General features: G+C 41.9%; 1 protein-coding gene across 1 annotated transcript in view; it reads right to left on the minus strand.

The window, feature by feature from the left end:
- Positions 1–1,009: 1,009 nt before the first annotated feature.
- LOC128689161 (uncharacterized) overlaps positions 1,010–18,285 on the minus strand; it is a 159,629-nt gene continuing 142,353 nt past the window's right edge. The window contains exons 3-5 of the mRNA XM_053777300.2: positions 6,733–7,016; positions 2,504–2,637; positions 1,010–2,282 (exon numbers count right to left, since the gene is read on the minus strand). Coding sequence (XP_053633275.1) covers positions 1,100–2,282; positions 2,504–2,637; positions 6,733–7,016 — 1,601 coding nt within the window. The 3' untranslated portion in view covers positions 1,010–1,099. The remainder of the gene's footprint in view (positions 2,283–2,503; positions 2,638–6,732; positions 7,017–18,285) is intronic.

Here is an 18,285-nt window from a genome sequence, read left to right on the forward strand (position 1 = left end):
AAATGTACTTCATTTTTTTTGCTTATTATTAAATTATTGTAGACTTATCTAAAATATATTTAGCTGGATTAGGCTAAATTAAATTGCGCTTGTTATAATAAGGTTAGGTAAGTTTTCTAAGGTTCTTTTGGTACAAAATTATTAATATTTACATTAACATAAGTGAAAAAATACATCTTTAAATGTATAAGAGAAATTTTTAGAAAGGACTTAATTTTAAATGAGTTCTTGCTAACTGACCAATTTTACCTATTTATCACTGCCCAGACAACCTTCACTACCACATTTCACTGTAAAATAACACATCTCTTACCTTCCTCACAACGTTCACTGCTTCACTTCTCTAACTCACACATCGTCCCGATCCTTTCCTCGCATTTCTTCACGCTTACAATTTCACTGTTGAACTTCACGTCTACCCAACCCTGGTCACTGCCCACACACAGCCTACACTGACACACTCCACTGAGCTACAACTGCCCTCTCCTCCAGGTACACTGCTCACCAGGTGAACAAATCACCCAGCAGGTAACTAGCATTTCCTGCTTAAACGAGACTACACCTTTTCTGTTAATGATTTCGTAGTACCGTACAGAAGTACGTTTTCGAACAAAAATAATCAAAATAACAATAATAATAATAATTATTATTATTATTATTGTAGCTATTATTGTTCACAAGGAAGCGCTAAACGTGCATGGGTTATTTATCCCTATTTGCTCAAGAAACAAGAACACTGTTAAATAAGGAACTACGAAAGCTTTCTTACAATGTAAACATACAATGTAAAGATACAATGTAAACATACTTTCATTATCAATAAACAATGTAAATCTGACTGCAATGGTCACAATGTTCTCAGTGAAATCTGGATGGTAAATTTTCGTCTTAATTTGGATTAATTTGACACTGTAATGTTTCATATTTATTCTTCTGAAAAAGTAGGAGAAACATCGTTGTTGTTTCCGGTCCTTCATTGGTGGAAAGGAAGAATTAAGACATACATTGGTTTGGTTAATTAAAAGATTTATCAATATAAACAATAAAACTAATATACAAAAACAAGAAGGTAGTGACTGTACACAATAAATACATAGTGTTAATAATCGCTGTGGGCTGGAGACTGGTCTATCGCACCTCCTGCAAGGGATGCCTCACGTCCCTGCCTGGTGGGACGCACCCTCACCCTTGCTCTCACCCTGGTGGCTTCTGTGGCAGTGTCTTCCAAAGGTTCTAACTCGGATGCTAAAGGTTCTAACTCAGCTGCTAAAGGTTCTTCCTCCGCTATGATATCCGCTTCTGGTACTGTTGGGTTTCTCCGTCTAGGGAAGACTGGTCCCGCGGGCTGGGGGCGCTGACGCTCCTGTAAAGTGGACGCCTCAGGGACGTTGTCTTGGGTCTGGTCTGCCTGAGACAAGCGGCGGTTAATGACGGCTGGCTGTCTGTTAGAGTTAATACGGCCAGTGGGTCTAAAGCCACGTTCTGTGTAGTCGTCTCCAGGAAACTCTGTAGTCGTAACACCAGTGTTTGGGCGTACCCTTGAGCCGCTAGACCTACTTGGGGTGAAAGATGGGCGTGCACGACGATCTGGGGCAGCGGTAGTAGTCGTCGTAGTCGTCGGTGATGCCCCTTCATCACCATAGTCATAATAATCATAGTAATCTGGAGACGCCTCAGTAGTGGTGGTAGTGCTGGTAGTAGTTGAAGGCTTCTTTCTCCTTGGGCCTGACTTAGGGCCGGGTCTATTAGGGCGATTTCTTTGGCCTGTTGCTGCATCCTGAAGGAATTCATCCACTGGAGCATCGTCGAAGAACTGCTCTCTAGGGGCGTTACCCTGCTGTAGACGTGAGGATCGGGGGTCACTAAATTCTTCGTTTTCAGGGAACCTGGGCCTCTTGCGGTTCCTCTGGTTGAATCCACCTCCAAACCTCTCTTCGCCACCTTGCTGACCACCTTGCCTTGGTCTGTTGGGACGACGACGACGCGGTGGTCTCTTCGTAGTAGTCGTAGTTGTAGTCGTAGTCTCATCATTGTAATAATCATAGTACTGGTCATAGTTATCATAGTAATCATAATAGTCGTAGTCCGGGGAGGGTGTGGTTGTAGTGGTGGTGCGACGCTTGCCGCTGAAGGGACGCGGACGGTTGGGACGGTTAGGACGGTTATTGCGAATCCTCCCTTGACCTCCGAGTGGGCGTGGCCGAGGCCTGTCTACGTAGATGATCTGAGGAGCAGGGGTCGTCGAGGTCGTAGTGGTTGTCGTCTCATACAGCTCGTCATTTCTGTAAGAGATTTGTGGGTCAGGAGACTGGTCAGCACAAGAGACCACACTCACTTAGAATTGACACACAATTCCAAGTGTCTTAAAGCTGTGAGTGAAAACACCACATAAGTATATATATTAGCAGAAAATACAAAAAAAATGTGTAAGTATTAATAAATTTACACAATTATAAACATTTGCATTCATCACCTATTAAAGTTAGGCTGGAGGGAGTGTTACCTGTCGTAGTGTTTCTCTGAGTTCTCGCAGTCCACCTCGCTCACGTAGTGGCAGATGAAGTTCTTTTGGTCGAAGACGGTGTAGTTGGCGCACAGGAAGTCGTAGCGTACACCGAAGAGGCAGTTGTGGTACACCTGAGGAAGACGAACAGGTAAGTGGCAGTTGTACAATTGGGAAAGACGAACAGGTAAGTGGCAGTTGTGATACACTTAAGGGAGAACGAGATGATGTGTCTTGTTAAAGGACTGGTTTAAAGAGATGGATCCTGAGATGCTGTGAGTACTAAGAACTATCCATCTGTACTCGTACTGATAAACAACGCAAGACAAGTCTTAGGATATAGAATAAGGGAGACTGCGGGGAAGAGTGTTGACAGCGAAAGGGTAGAGGGGGGATGGGGGGAGTAAGGTAGGTAAAGTTTGAAAAGTTGAGATGAGAAAATGTTATAATGTCTGTGGAATGTTGTAAAGACTGGGGAAATGATGTAAGGGATAAGAGAATGTTGTAAGGGATAATGTCAGGACCGGATTTAGTCATGGACCCCGGGGCTAACAATTATGGGGGCCTACCCCTTCCTTTATGATTTATTATTATTATTATTATTATTATTATTATTATTATTATTATTATTATTATTATTATTATTATCAAATTTAAGGACTGCAAGAATATTTTGAGAACTTGAAGAATGTTTGGAGGACTGGATGCGAGTCATCTGGGATCACTAGAGTTACGAGAGCTATATACGTGACTGAGAGGATTGCAAGTCTCAGGGAACAAGAAATTCTGTGAAAACGGAGTTTAGAGACGCAACATGCAGAACACGCTTCTATAGGACCTATGTTTTGCTCAGGATGGGAGATTATGAAGTCATCGAATCTGGAAACTCTATCCTGAGTGGAACGTAGTTACATTACAAGATTTTTTCTAGCGTGTGGGTCGAGAGACACAACATGTCGTCATCACGCGAGTACATTCAGTGACAACTAAAAGTTAATTAACTTTTAACGTGGGTTTATCTCCCATTTTTACACAAGATTTTTTTTCTACCTTGCTTCGTTTCCAGCCCACAGGATGCCACCAGCATCTGACTGAAGCCCTGGTACCTATTTACAGCTAAGTGACTAAAACCTCTTCCCGCTCACCAAGCAGTAAATAGGCACCTGATCGTAAGGGCTTAGGACGCATGCCTCGCCAGCCTGGGAATCGGACTCTTGGATTACAAGAAGAAATTTGAAACAGAGAATTCAGCTAGAAAAGATAATCTATTTTAGAACATACGAAAATATTATGAAGAATTACCGAAACTACAAGGGGAGTAATTTTCTGATCTACGGGAGGTGGGAAGTTGTAGATTATGTGGGAGACTTTTAAGAACTGTGGGATAATGTCCAGCTCCGTGGATCTATGGGGATCTATTGGGGGGGGGGATTTTTTTAAGATCTCTTCAGAGTTTTAGGATCCGTGGAAGGTTTGGAACCTTTGTGGGAGAATTCCAGGATAAGTGGGAGAGTTTTAGGATCAGTGGAAGGTTTTGAACCTTTGTGGGAGAATTCCAGGATCAGTGGGAGAGTTTTAGGATCAGTGGGAGGTTTGAGTAGTGAGATCAAACGGAATCAATTAACAAAATTTATGTCGGGTAGAACAAGATTTGAGAAACGTGGAGTACTTTGTGAGAAGTTAGAAAGTTGTGGGAGAAAGTGAAGAAAAAACTGACCGCTGACTACTTAAGTAGCACAAGGAGAGAACATCATCAGTCAGTGACTAATTAAGTAACACAAGGAGAGAGAACATCAGTCAGTGACTAGCCCAGCAACCCGGTGGGGAAAGGGGGACTACTACCAACAGATCCCTACATGTCTTCCAGCGGGATCTTCAAGTCCTCAAGTCCCATGCTGATCAGCCAGGCTGTGATGCATACGTTGGTCTTCGCGCGGCCAGTACCAAAAACCTGCTTGACCAAGACATATACCGGGAGGCCTAGACTGGGACCAAGCCTCGTGTGTCCGCTCTAATACACTGGTAGCTATTTTTATTGTTTTTATACATTATTATTATTATTATTATTATTATTATTATTATTATTATTATTATTATTATTATTACTGGAGGCAACGCTAAACTCGTAGGGGTAATACAGCGCCTATGGAAGACAGTGAGATTCGAGACGAGGAAGGAAGGAAGGACGGGGGGGTGAGGTAGCTCCAGTTCATCTGATCAAGAGCCCTTCATCGGCATCGAGGCACCACTATCTTGTAATCCTGGTCTCAAAACCACCAACCAGATGCTAACCAATAACAGGGAGTGTATGACCCCTGCGGGTTTAGTGCTTCCCCTTAAATTTAATAATAATAATAATAATAATAATAATTATTATTATTATTATTATTATTATTATTATTATTATTATTAAGACAACTCGGGTAAAGATCTTAGAGCAGCAATCAGTAGTGGTCGAGCTGGAAGCAACAGGTGTGGGAAGGGCCGGGAGCTAGAGGACTTTCAAAATGACAACACGAGAAATGAATAAACCTAAAAATTTCAGCTCACTCGATATTTGGAAAGAAAACCACATAGACCATATGACATACAACAACAACAACAACAACAACAACAACAACAACAACAACAACAACAACAACAACAACAACAACAAACAACAACAACAACAACAATAACAGCAACAGCAACAGAGACATTTACTATTAAGGAATTTCAACCTACATGAGACTTCGCTAAAAGTACATAGAATAGCACGAGTGGCCCACATACTGTACACAGTGCTGGCTGTGTGTGTGTACCTTGCCTTCCCTCTTGATCACAGACAACATGGCACTGACTCACGAAATCTTAGTGACACGACTGCAAACAAACCATACCACGGGTGGGGCTTGAACCCGCGGTCAGAGAGTAGTTAAACTCCACACCGACTCGTTAGCCACTGGGCCAGCTGACTACAATAAGATTCATCCACCATGGGGCTGTTGTCAAAACTCAGATGGATGGCTGTGTACCACTTGTTAGCTATGTTATCCTTCAAGCACTTGTTACTACTAGGAACAAGTAAACTATGTACACTTGTTCCAGTCTTAGCCAAAGCACAACTGGCTTCTTTGAACAGCAAAAATGTACCGAAATCTATGTAGCAAATGTGCCCACAGAAATATGTCTGCAGATACCAGTCGTAAACAGGTGATCTTAACAATGCAGAACAAGGCATGTAGGGAATGGGAATCTTTAGCTCTAGGTCTTTCACTCTCTTGTGCGTCGTCAGGAGCTATGAAGTGCTGCAACACTAGCAACAGATAGGAGAAATTCTCTAAGGTGAGGCAGGAGCCTATCAGTGGCGGCCGCTGATACACTCCTGTCTCACCTCAGGGAATTTCTCCTCCTATCTGTTGCTAGTATTGCTACATTGCACAGCTCCTGAAGACGCACAAGAGTGCGAAAGATCTAGAGCGAAAGATTTCCATCCCCAAGTGGCCTGTTTTGCATGTCTATAGATTTACTCAGATGAGATGACCCACCGTGCCGCTTCACGTGCTAGACTCCAAGCTCCCAAAATAAAGGGACTGATTGCCTTAAACTCCTCCTAATGTTCCATCTCTCTTCTCTGTACTGGATGGAGGAAGCCACTGGCTGAAGAAACGTTTCCACAATAAAGATTCTCAAATGTTGCCTTCTTCCTGTATCAGGACACACTCGCGCTGGTGCTGACTCCATTCCTCGCTCACATAAACATGAATACACTTCTCTGTTATTCAGTTTGTGAGTAACGAACCTGTGTACCGACTCATATTACAGCGAATATAATCGAGCTAAACGACTCGTGCGGGCTTTGCGCTTTCCATGAATATAGTAATATTATGAACATAAATAATAATAATAATAATAATAATAATAATAATAATAATAATAATAATAATAATAATAATAAATGAAGAAGAAGAAGAAGAAGAAGAAGAAGAAGAAGAAGAAGAAGAAGAAGAAGAAGAAGAAGAAAAAAAAAGAAGAAAGAAGAGGAGGAGGAGGAGGAGGAGGAGGAGGAGGAGGAGTCAAGAAGAGTAGGTCCAGATAGTGTGAGTCAGGAGCGCCACTAGGGAGGGTACTGTACACAGGGTCAGTGATACGTGCTCCTGCAAGACTGAGTCGCTGGTGTCAGTCTGAGCTCACACTGAGGGGTGTGAGTATTTCATACACAGGAAGACGGAAGAGCATGCGCAACATACCTGACACTTGTGAGGGATAGATGCGTAGAAACCATCATGGCGGTTGTCGCAGGTGAAGTTAAACTTGGGGTCGAGCAGATCCTTGGGTAGCCTCTTGTAGAAGGGGTAGGTGCTGAGGTCGTAGCCCAGGAGCTCGTGGGGCAGGTTGGGGTCGTGAATGTAGTCGATCTGAGGGTTCCCCGTCAGCTTGGGTTTCTCCTCCACGGGTTCCGCTGCCCCCTCCGACGTATCCCCAGAGACTGTGGCGTTTTCCTGAGCAGTTGTTAGAGACGCCGCAAACAATCCTGCAAGAAAGAAACAGCGGTTAAGGAGAGTCTAGGGTGAAAAAACTGAACAGCTAGAGTTGATAAATTAGACACATGTGCAATACTTGGGTATCTTTATTAAGGAAACGTTTCGCCACACAGTGGCTTCATCAGTCCATACAAAGAAGGATTGTGAAGATCAGGAGGAGGTTGAGGTAATGAATCCTTCAGCCACAAACTCCTTCTGATCTTCACCATTCTTCTTTGTATTTGACTAATGGGGCCATTGTGTGGCGAAACGTTGCCACAATAAAGACACCCAAGTGTTCCTTCCACATGTATCTAATTTAGAAACCTGTCGGTTCTCTAAGCCATTTATCTGCTACTTCGGGGATATTGAATGAAAGGTACAAGTTGCAACACAAGCTTTCACTGGGGCACTGTTTCCTTCTCTGTTTACATCTCTGTCGTGTTTACACAGAGTTAAATGTTGTCCCCAAAAAAGTTTTCTCAGAAACGTGTAAGTTTTCTTCACCATTGTTAGCAGAACTAACACTTTCAACTAACACTTGGAACTAACACTGGAGTTATCTGAGTACATGATGATGATGGAACAGTGTGAGTACAGAAAGTCCTTGGCTAATTAAAGTCCTATAATCGAAGTATCTGACCGTGCCCAGGACGCCACCCAACCAGGTACCTACTTGCTTTAAGCTAACTAGGAACCAACAGCCAGGCACCTATTTGCTTTAAGCTAAATAGGAACCAACAACCAGGTACCTGTTTGCTTTAAGCTAAATAGGAACCAACAGCCAGGCACCTATTTGCTTTAAGCTAAATAGGAGCCAACAACCAGGTACCTATTTGCTTTAAGCTAAATAGGAACCAACGACCAGGTACCTATTTACTTTAAGTTATAGGAGTTTAGGTGCAAGACGGCTTACCCATATGTCTCGCCCTGCCCAGAAATCACACCCGGGTTTTATTAATGGTCCATGGTGAGAGTGATGGTGACCCTGAACTATAGTGAGTGAAAGTGATGGTGGCGCTAAACCATAGTGAGAGTGATGGTGACTCTGGAACACAGTGAGTAAAAGTGATGGTGTCCCTGGATCATAGTGAAAGTGATGGTGTCCCTGGACCATAGTGAAAGTGATGGTGACCCTGGACCATAGTGAAAGTGATGATGATCCTGGACCATAGTGAGTGAAAGTGAATAATAGGAAACAACCAGTGGTAAGAATTATTCTGGACAATGCCCTGACACGAGGCGAAACAACAGCTACATATAGAGGAGCAGATATTGAGAAAAAAAAAAGAAAGTGATAGGTACGACAACAAGATGGTGCTCAGGCAGATCTTAGTCACGACAACACAACTAACACCAGATCATCACAATATCGACCACAATAATCTTAGTCACGACAACACAACTAACACCAGATCATCACAATATCGACCACAATGATCTTAGTAATGACAACACAACTAACACCAGATCATCACAATATCGACCACAATGATCTTAGTCACGACAACACAACTAACACCAGATCATCACAATATCGACCACAATGATCTTAGTCACGACAACACAACTAACACCAGATCATCACAATATCGACCACAATGATCTTACTCATGACAACACAACTAACACCAGATCATCACAATATCGACCACAATGATCTTAGTCATGACAACACAACTAACACCAGATCATCACAATATCGACCACAATGATCTTAGTCACGACAACACAACTAACACCAGATCATCACAATATCGACCACAATGATCTTAGTCATGACAACACAACTAACACCAGATCATCACAATATCGACCACAATGATCTTAGTCATGACAACACAACTAACACCAGATCATCACAATATCGACCACAATGATCTTAGTCACGACAACACAACTAACACCAGATCATCACAATATCGACCACAATGATCTTAGTCACGACAACACAACTAACACCAGATCATCACAATATCGACCACAATGATCTTAGTCACGACAACACAACTAACACCAGATCATCACAATATCGACCACAATGATCTTAGTCACGACAACACAACTAACACCAGATCATCACAATATCGACCACAATGATCTTAGTCACGACAACACAACTAACACCAGATCATCACAATATCGACCACAATGATCTTAGTCACGACAACACAACTAACACCAGATCATCACAATATCGACCACAATGATCTTAGTCACGACAACACAACTAACACCAGATCATCACAATATCGACCACAATGATCTTAGTCACGACAACACAACTAACACCAGATCATCACAATACCGGCCACAATGATCTTAGTCACGACAACACAACTAACACCAGATCATCACAATACCGGCCACAATGATCTTAGTCACGACAACACAACTAACACCAGATCATCACAATACCGGCCACAATGATCTTAGTCACGACAACACAACTAACACCAGATCATCACAATACCGGCCACAATGATCTTAGTCACGACAACACAACTAACACCAGATCATCACAATATCGACCACAATGATCTTAGTCACGACAACACAACTAACACCAGATCATCACAATATCGACCACAATGATCTTAGTCACGACAACACAACTAACACCAGATCATCACAATATCGACCACAATGATCTTAGTCACGACAACACAACTAACACCAGATCATCACAATATCGACCACAATGATCTTAGTCACGACAACACAACTAACACCAGATCATCACAATATCGACCACAATGATCTTAGTCACGACAACACAACTAACACCAGATCATCACAATATCGACCACAATGATCTTAGTCACGACAACACAACTAACACCAGATCATCACAATACCGGCCACAATGATCTTAGTCACGACAATACAACTAACACCAGATCATCACAATACCGGCCACAATGATCTTAGTCACGACAACACAACTAACACCAGATCATCACAATACCGGCCACAATGATCTTAGTCACGACAACACAACTAACACCAGATCATCACAATACCGGCCACAATGATCTTAGTCACGACAACACAACTAACACCAGATCATCACAATATCGACCACAATGATCTTAGTCACGACAACACAACTAACACCAGATCATCACAATATCGACCACAATGATCTTAGTCACGACAACACAACTAACACCAGATCATCACAATATCGACCACAATGATCTTAGTCACGACAACACAACTAACACCAGATCATCACAATATCGACCACAATGATCTTACTCATGACAACACAACTAACACCAGATCATCACAATATCGACCACAATGATCTTAGTCATGACAACACAACTAACACCAGATCATCACAATATCGACCACAATGATCTTAGTCACGACAACACAACTAACACCAGATCATCACAATATCGACCACAATGATCTTAGTCATGACAACACAACTAACACCAGATCATCACAATATCGACCACAATGATCTTAGTCATGACAACACAACTAACACCAGATCATCACAATATCGACCACAATGATCTTAGTCACGACAACACAACTAACACCAGATCATCACAATATCGACCACAATGATCTTAGTCACGACAACACAACTAACACCAGATCATCACAATATCGACCACAATGATCTTAGTCACGACAACACAACTAACACCAGATCATCACAATATCGACCACAATGATCTTAGTCACGACAACACAACTAACACCAGATCATCACAATATCGACCACAATGATCTTAGTCACGACAACACAACTAACACCAGATCATCACAATATCGACCACAATGATCTTAGTCACGACAACACAACTAACACCAGATCATCACAATATCGACCACAATGATCTTAGTCACGACAACACAACTAACACCAGATCATCACAATATCGACCACAATGATCTTAGTCACGACAACACAACTAACACCAGATCATCACAATACCGGCCACAATGATCTTAGTCACGACAACACAACTAACACCAGATCATCACAATACCGGCCACAATGATCTTAGTCACGACAACACAACTAACACCAGATCATCACAATACCGGCCACAATGATCTTAGTCACGACAACACAACTAACACCAGATCATCACAATACCGGCCACAATGATCTTAGTCACGACAACACAACTAACACCAGATCATCACAATATCGACCACAATGATCTTAGTCACGACAACACAACTAACACCAGATCATCACAATATCGACCACAATGATCTTAGTCACGACAACACAACTAACACCAGATCATCACAATATCGACCACAATGATCTTAGTCACGACAACACAACTAACACCAGATCATCACAATATCGACCACAATGATCTTAGTCACGACAACACAACTAACACCAGATCATCACAATATCGACCACAATGATCTTAGTCACGACAACACAACTAACACCAGATCATCACAATATCGACCACAATGATCTTAGTCACGACAACACAACTAACACCAGATCATCACAATACCGGCCACAATGATCTTAGTCACGACAATACAACTAACACCAGATCATCACAATACCGGCCACAATGATCTTAGTCACGACAACACAACTAACACCAGATCATCACAATACCGGCCACAATGATCTTAGTCACGACAACACAACTAACACCAGATCATCACAATACCGGCCACAATGATCTTAGTCACGACAACACAACTAACACCAGATCATCACAATATCGACCACAATGATCTTAGTCACGACAACACAACTAACACCAGATCATCACAATATCGACCACAATGATCTTAGTCACGACAACACAACTAACACCAGATCATCACAATATCGACCACAATGATCTTAGTCACGACAACACAACTAACACCAGATCATCACAATATCGACCACAATGATCTTAGTCATGACAACACAACTAACACCAGATCATCACAAAACCGGCCACGATGATCTTAGTCAAGACGACACATCTAACACCAGGAGATCATCACAATACCGGCCACAATGATCACAGTAACATTCTCCACCGACATTCTGAAATAATTTCAAAATTGTTCTCCCATTCAAGCAAACTACCCTGTTGGCCACATAATTGTCAGTATTTTAATAATTCTCCCACGCTACCCTGACCGACCCACACATTGTAGAATAAGGCACTTGAATCTAGGAGAAAGTGCAGTGACCTAAATGGTGTTACAGCTATTTTGCCAGGAGTACAAGCACCGTGAAGAATCTCTCAGGTACGGTATGTCAGGGGGACTTAATTTGTATTTTGACATTTTGGAAAGGTTGGAGACGTTGTGTCGAGCTGACACTTGGAACTATGAAGAGTTTTGGTAAAGGTTTTAGGAAAGGTTGAGCATGTTAGCACTGCTGACAGCCCCAGTAACTGGATATCCTAACAGAATCCCTAGTGACTAGTGACTCTTAACTACTCAGCAGGAGGAAACAGAGATGACTACAGGTCGACTGCAGCTATACCATCTCTTGAGCATGTCAGTTGCAAACGAGCATACAATATAGACCCACCCACCCACCTCCCCAGCCCTAAACCCACACGAAATAGCATATAAAACAAGCAGGAATCCTACAGTCAGAATGGCTAGAAGGAAAAAGGTCTGTAGTTCATGTGGGAATATGCTAGAAAACAGTATATTGGGAATTGATTGTGGAATATGTGGTACAAAATTTCGTATTTCATAATCAATGCTCTGAAATACCTTATTCTCATGGAATTTGGGGAACATATAGTTAAATCCCAGCTTTAGTTTCCATGCTTGATCTAATTCTTGCAAATGTAGTTACATTTCGTTTCATCATATATCACTCATTATCTTTCTGTCTTTTCACAATCGTTTCTTTCCCTTCCTCTCTTTCATTCCATTCTCGCTGCTAACTAGTGGAAAGAACAGACTGCGAAACTAGAAACTAATAAGTGAACGAAAAATACTAGGACAGAAACTAACAGCTAGTCCGAGCAACTCCTCTTCAAGTCTGTCTTCCGGAACTTACAAGTGTCATTTACAAGCCTCTGACATAACTCTGACAATGAATGACAACAATGTTCAACACAGACTGCTAAAACTCCGTTAAGGAGTAAAAATTCCTTAGTCACATAGAGAGATAACCCGTCAGACTGGCTGCACTGCACACTACGTACAAGTACAAGGGAAAGTACTACTTTCACATCCTTATTATTTTATAACATGTCCGTGTATATATATATATATATATATATATATATATATATATATATATATATATATATATATATATATATATATATATATATATAGGCCCTCTTCTCTTCAGGTGTTAAATTTAACAATAGTTGTCTGTGTATTCGTCAGGGAAAAAACTGACACATCTCTAAGATAAGATGACACGTGCTGGAAACTGCCGTGTGACTGGAGCGAGACAGAACAGTTAGTACACGAGGAGCACTGCAGGAAGTTTACTGGTAACAAGGAGCACTGCAGGAAGTTTACTGGTAACAAGGAGCACTGCAGGAAGTTTACTGGTAACAAGGAGCACTGCAGGAAGATTACTGGTAACAAGGAGCACTGCAGGAAGATTACTGGTAACAAGGAGCACTGCAGGAAGATTACCGGTAACAAGGAGCACTGCAGGAAGATTACTGGTAACAAGGAGCACTACAGGAAGATTACTGGTAACAAGGAGCACTACAGGAAGCTTACTGGTAACAAGACATAAGTGACCTCACAGTAATTACTGAAGCTTCTTAACTGCCGTTCGTTGGTTAATGAACTTTCTCAACGCTTCGTTGGTTAATGAACGTTCTCAACGCTTCGTCAAATTTATTAATGAAAGCATTGTGTGGAGGAGTCTTGACAGCCTCCTTGAACCTATTTAAATTCCTATTAATAATAATAATAATAATAATAATAATAATATGATATTCATTATAATTTCTGACTCAGTCAAATTAACTCCGTGATTCTCTATTCTTACGTGTGGAAACATATTATTATTATTATTATTATTATTATTATTATTATTATTAGTAGTAGTAGTAGTAGTAGTAGTAGTAGTAGTAGTAATAATAGTAGTAGTATGTTCCATTACGCACAGAGCGTCTGTGTTGACAGAGACGATGTATAAAATAAGTGTTTCCACAGTAACATTTATAAACACGACTCTGACAATCTAATACACACCAACATTCATCTGGGCGTCACCCGATAATCAGTTTGCAAATGTCTCATTGTCAATGAAGCTGACAAAAGCACCGTTCACATTAAACTGGCATTCTTTCCCCCGTAAAGCTGAGAACTCTGGCCTCAGCGAGGGTATATAAGATGTTCTCCACAAGAGATGAACATTCTCTGGGGTAAGACAGTCCTTAAAGAACAGCTAGTGAAAAACATTGTCGTTTAGTTGAATGATTCGCTCATTGTGTCGTAACTTCTTTCGGAATTCCACAATGAGATGCATTCACATCACAATTACAGTAAGCTTAACCTTGTGTGTTCCCTTCAGCGTACAGGCCGCCGCTGCAGCCTCGGTCACCCGGTGTACAGGCCGCCGCTGCAGCCTCGGTCACCCGGTGTACAGGCCGCCGCTGCAGCCTCGGTCACCCGGTGTACAGGCCGCCGCTGCAGCCTCGGTCACCCGGTGTACAGGCCGCCGCTGCAACCTCGGTCACCCGGTGTACAGGCCGCCGCTGTATCTATGTTCATTCAGTGTTGAAGCGACCAGAACTGGTCCTTGACAGCGATGTACAGAGTAGTATATTCCCAAGACTTGTGTTACATGCGCTCAGTCACGCACCATGAGAGATACATCCGCTAAAAATTCAGCGTTTATTAATTTTCTTAATGAATTAGAGACTTGTGCAACACAATAAAGATACCCAAGTGTTGCATATATGTCTAATTCGTCATCCTGTCGGTTCTCTGAACCATTTGTCTATATTAATTTTGTTGGCTATTTCTTTACCAGAAGTATTGCGGCTGGGATCTGTGATTTACTTATTTACAGTTATCTAGAAGTTATTGTAAGTTTATTTAACCCAACCTAAGCTACCGTAAACTAAATTAATGTACTGTAAAATATATATTATTTGTTATTTGTGTAGTGTTCCAGCCGCGGTACTGTGGCTTTCTTTACTACTGTATGTGTTCATGAGAAGAGGAGGCAACCCACAGGTGTCCATCTACTGGAGACACAGAGAAACAGAATGAACATGAGATGCACAACAACACCCAACTGGTGGACAGTAAACTTCAGGAATCATGTTATAACTGTCTCTAGTCAGAGGCCGGAGGCACGATGACCACGGCCGATAACCGCTTATAAAAGATAAGACCATCTAGATGGCTACGTTGACATACGGGCCTTTGGCAGCAACAACCTATCTGATCAGACAACGGGGAAGTCTCGAAACAAGCCAGGCTGTAAGTTTAGAGCTCTGGAAACCGATCACGGGTATGTCACAGATTACAATAAATATAATAACTGAGACATGAGACCTTGAACGTACAACCTACAGCCCATCAAGAACCAGAAAGAGAATAGGAACGTGAAGACTAGTCAATAATAAGACTAGTCAATAAGAGACGATACACGGTTGTTCCACAAGTCTGGAACCAGAGACTAAAACGAAACACTGCAATAATAAACCTTTCATTCACAGAACGTTTTAAAGAATTAGACACACGTGCAACATTTGGGTAACTGTATTGTAGATGTTTCGCCATCTAGTGGCTTTATCAATAGCAATTGTGTCTTTGAACTGGTATTAATAAAGCCACTGGATGGCGAAACGTTAACGATAAAGATACCCAGATGTTGCTCATGTGTCTAATTCTTCATCTTGTCGGTATTGTGTACCATACATGTACAGCAGAGAACGTGTTACACATGCCTACCATTATCAGAGATACACGAATGCAGACGAGGTATATACTCATTGTCAACAAGTACAGTGTGAATGGTTTTGAGGAGTGATGGAATTACATATGTATGTTACATGATTACTACAGGTAACAGCACAGGGGCACCCCAGCTTACTATGACAACATCACCATCATGTGTACGAGCAGTGAAAGTGAGATCTACATGTGCGTGGTGGTGGTTCACTACTCCTCAGGGACATAAACAGACTTAACAATGAACCAACACCACGTCTAATGTTGAATATAAATGCAATGTTTTATATATATTTAGTTGTACCCCCGTGTCTAGGTGAGAGAAGATCCGTTTTTGTTCAGAGGACCTGAAATCATGGAGCGCATGTCACCTCTCAACCCTTGTCTAAAGCAGTGGTTCATGCACTGCTGGGACGCCCCTTATTTTGCACAGCTGGAGGTAAGGGCCTGATACGTACTCCCTTGCACGACCTCTGATGCATAACCCCACACACGACTTCTGATGCATAGCCCAACGCACGACCTCTGATACATAACCCCACACACGACTTTTGATGCATAACACCACGCACGACCTCTGGTACATACTCCCACGCAAGACTTCTGATACATACTCCCACACAACAAACACCTTAGTGCTCTATGAATGTTATTGGCTGGATGCAGAGCACCACCTGTTGTGTTTATCAGCACCACCTGTTGCCACCTGCCTCAGCCACTGTATGAAGCATGCTGGTGTAGCTACATTCTTAGCTCACACAAGGTTCGTTCTGGACTCCTGCGAGAGTCCTGCCAACATCCTGATGTAGGTACAGTTTGTATTACACAAAGTTCCTTCTATACTCTTGCGAGAGTCCTGCCAACATCCTGGTGTAGGTACAGTTTTATATCACACAAGGCTCCTTCTGGACTCCTGCGAGAGTCCTGCCAACATCCTGGTGTTATAATTAGTGCTCATACATTGCTCAATTTTACACTTATTCACTGTGTATATTAATTCACCAGGTAGCCACTCCTTGCTTTCACTTTCAGGAAGTGTAACGAAGTAATGTCCTCGTGAAATACTTAATCTCTCCGACCGCTTGTTTATATATATTAGTGGCTCGCCAACCTTGGTCCACCAGCCTGCCTTGGTTCTGGAATGAAGACTGGAATTTTTCCTACTTACTCTTTATAGCATTATCTGCATGATTTAGGGTTGCAATAATTGTGGGTTCGAACTGTTAGAAATTGTATTACTTAGTTGATAGTCATGATGGGTGGCATGAAGGTCAACCAGAGATGTTTAATAGTCTTGTCGTACCTGCTCTACATTATTTATCGTAGATAAATGAAAAATGTTCATTCTTTTTCCGCATTAACATGGCATTAAGTAAACTGTTATACACAGCGAACTGATTATTATGTGTATGTGTATATTCGGTGAATTGTGGTTATTGGGATGGAGCTCCTGGGCCCCGCCTCCTAGCCAATAATGGCCAGATGTAATGGGACCCAAACCCAAGCGTAGTGTTGAATATTTACTGTATCCTTTACTGTCTTACTTCCGTCATAATATTATAGAAATATCAGATTATCAAGGCCATAATTTTCTTCTCTGAACAACCGTTGTCGGTCACTGGTTGATCATACATTCTTTAAGTATTTCGTGAGTCTTCATCAGAGACTCTCTTAGTCACTATACTATGTTAAGTCAGGGATAGGAGCCTGTAGTTTAGGTCTGCCTATCCGTATATAATATCTTTCTTTTTTATACTGATACTACATTTGTTTTTGTGTTTCCAGTTGTCTTGTGTTTCTTACCCTTAACGAGTATTGTAAGTGTTTCATGGTGCTGTAACTCTGTCACGTCGCCAGCCCTGTCACTTCGTTATATGCTCTGGTGTCTCTTGAGCTTGTGCTTCGATATTTCTATAGTGTTGTGCTCTCTCTCTCTCTCTCTCTCTCTCTCTCTCTCTCTCTCTCTCTCTCTCTCTCTCTCTCTCTCTCTCTCTCTCTCTCTCTCTCTTTAAGGTCTTTCATTTGTCTTGTTCAGTCGTCTTTAACTCATAAAATCTTTTCCTGCATTTCTTACATATTTTATCTTCTGCGGTTGTGACGTAACTAGGTCCTGTAGGTCCTGTAGCTCCTACAGACCCTGCAGGTCCTGCTGGTCCTGCTGGTCCTGCTGGTTCTGCTGTTGATGACTGTCATTTCAAAGACATACTCACCATGCATCCTAGTAATAAATACTTGTTTATAGCCTTCCTGCTGTCTGGTTTCAAAGAAGACAGACTCACGAAATCGCAATAACATCAGGGAACGGATGGGGCTTGAACCCATGGCAGGTGAGTCCAAAGACAGGCTTGAATAAAGCCACAGTAGCCTGCTTGCATAAGT

This window comes from Cherax quadricarinatus, chromosome 21 (assembly GCF_038502225.1).
Source record: "Cherax quadricarinatus isolate ZL_2023a chromosome 21, ASM3850222v1, whole genome shotgun sequence".
Lineage (NCBI taxonomy): Eukaryota > Metazoa > Arthropoda > Malacostraca > Decapoda > Parastacidae > Cherax > Cherax quadricarinatus.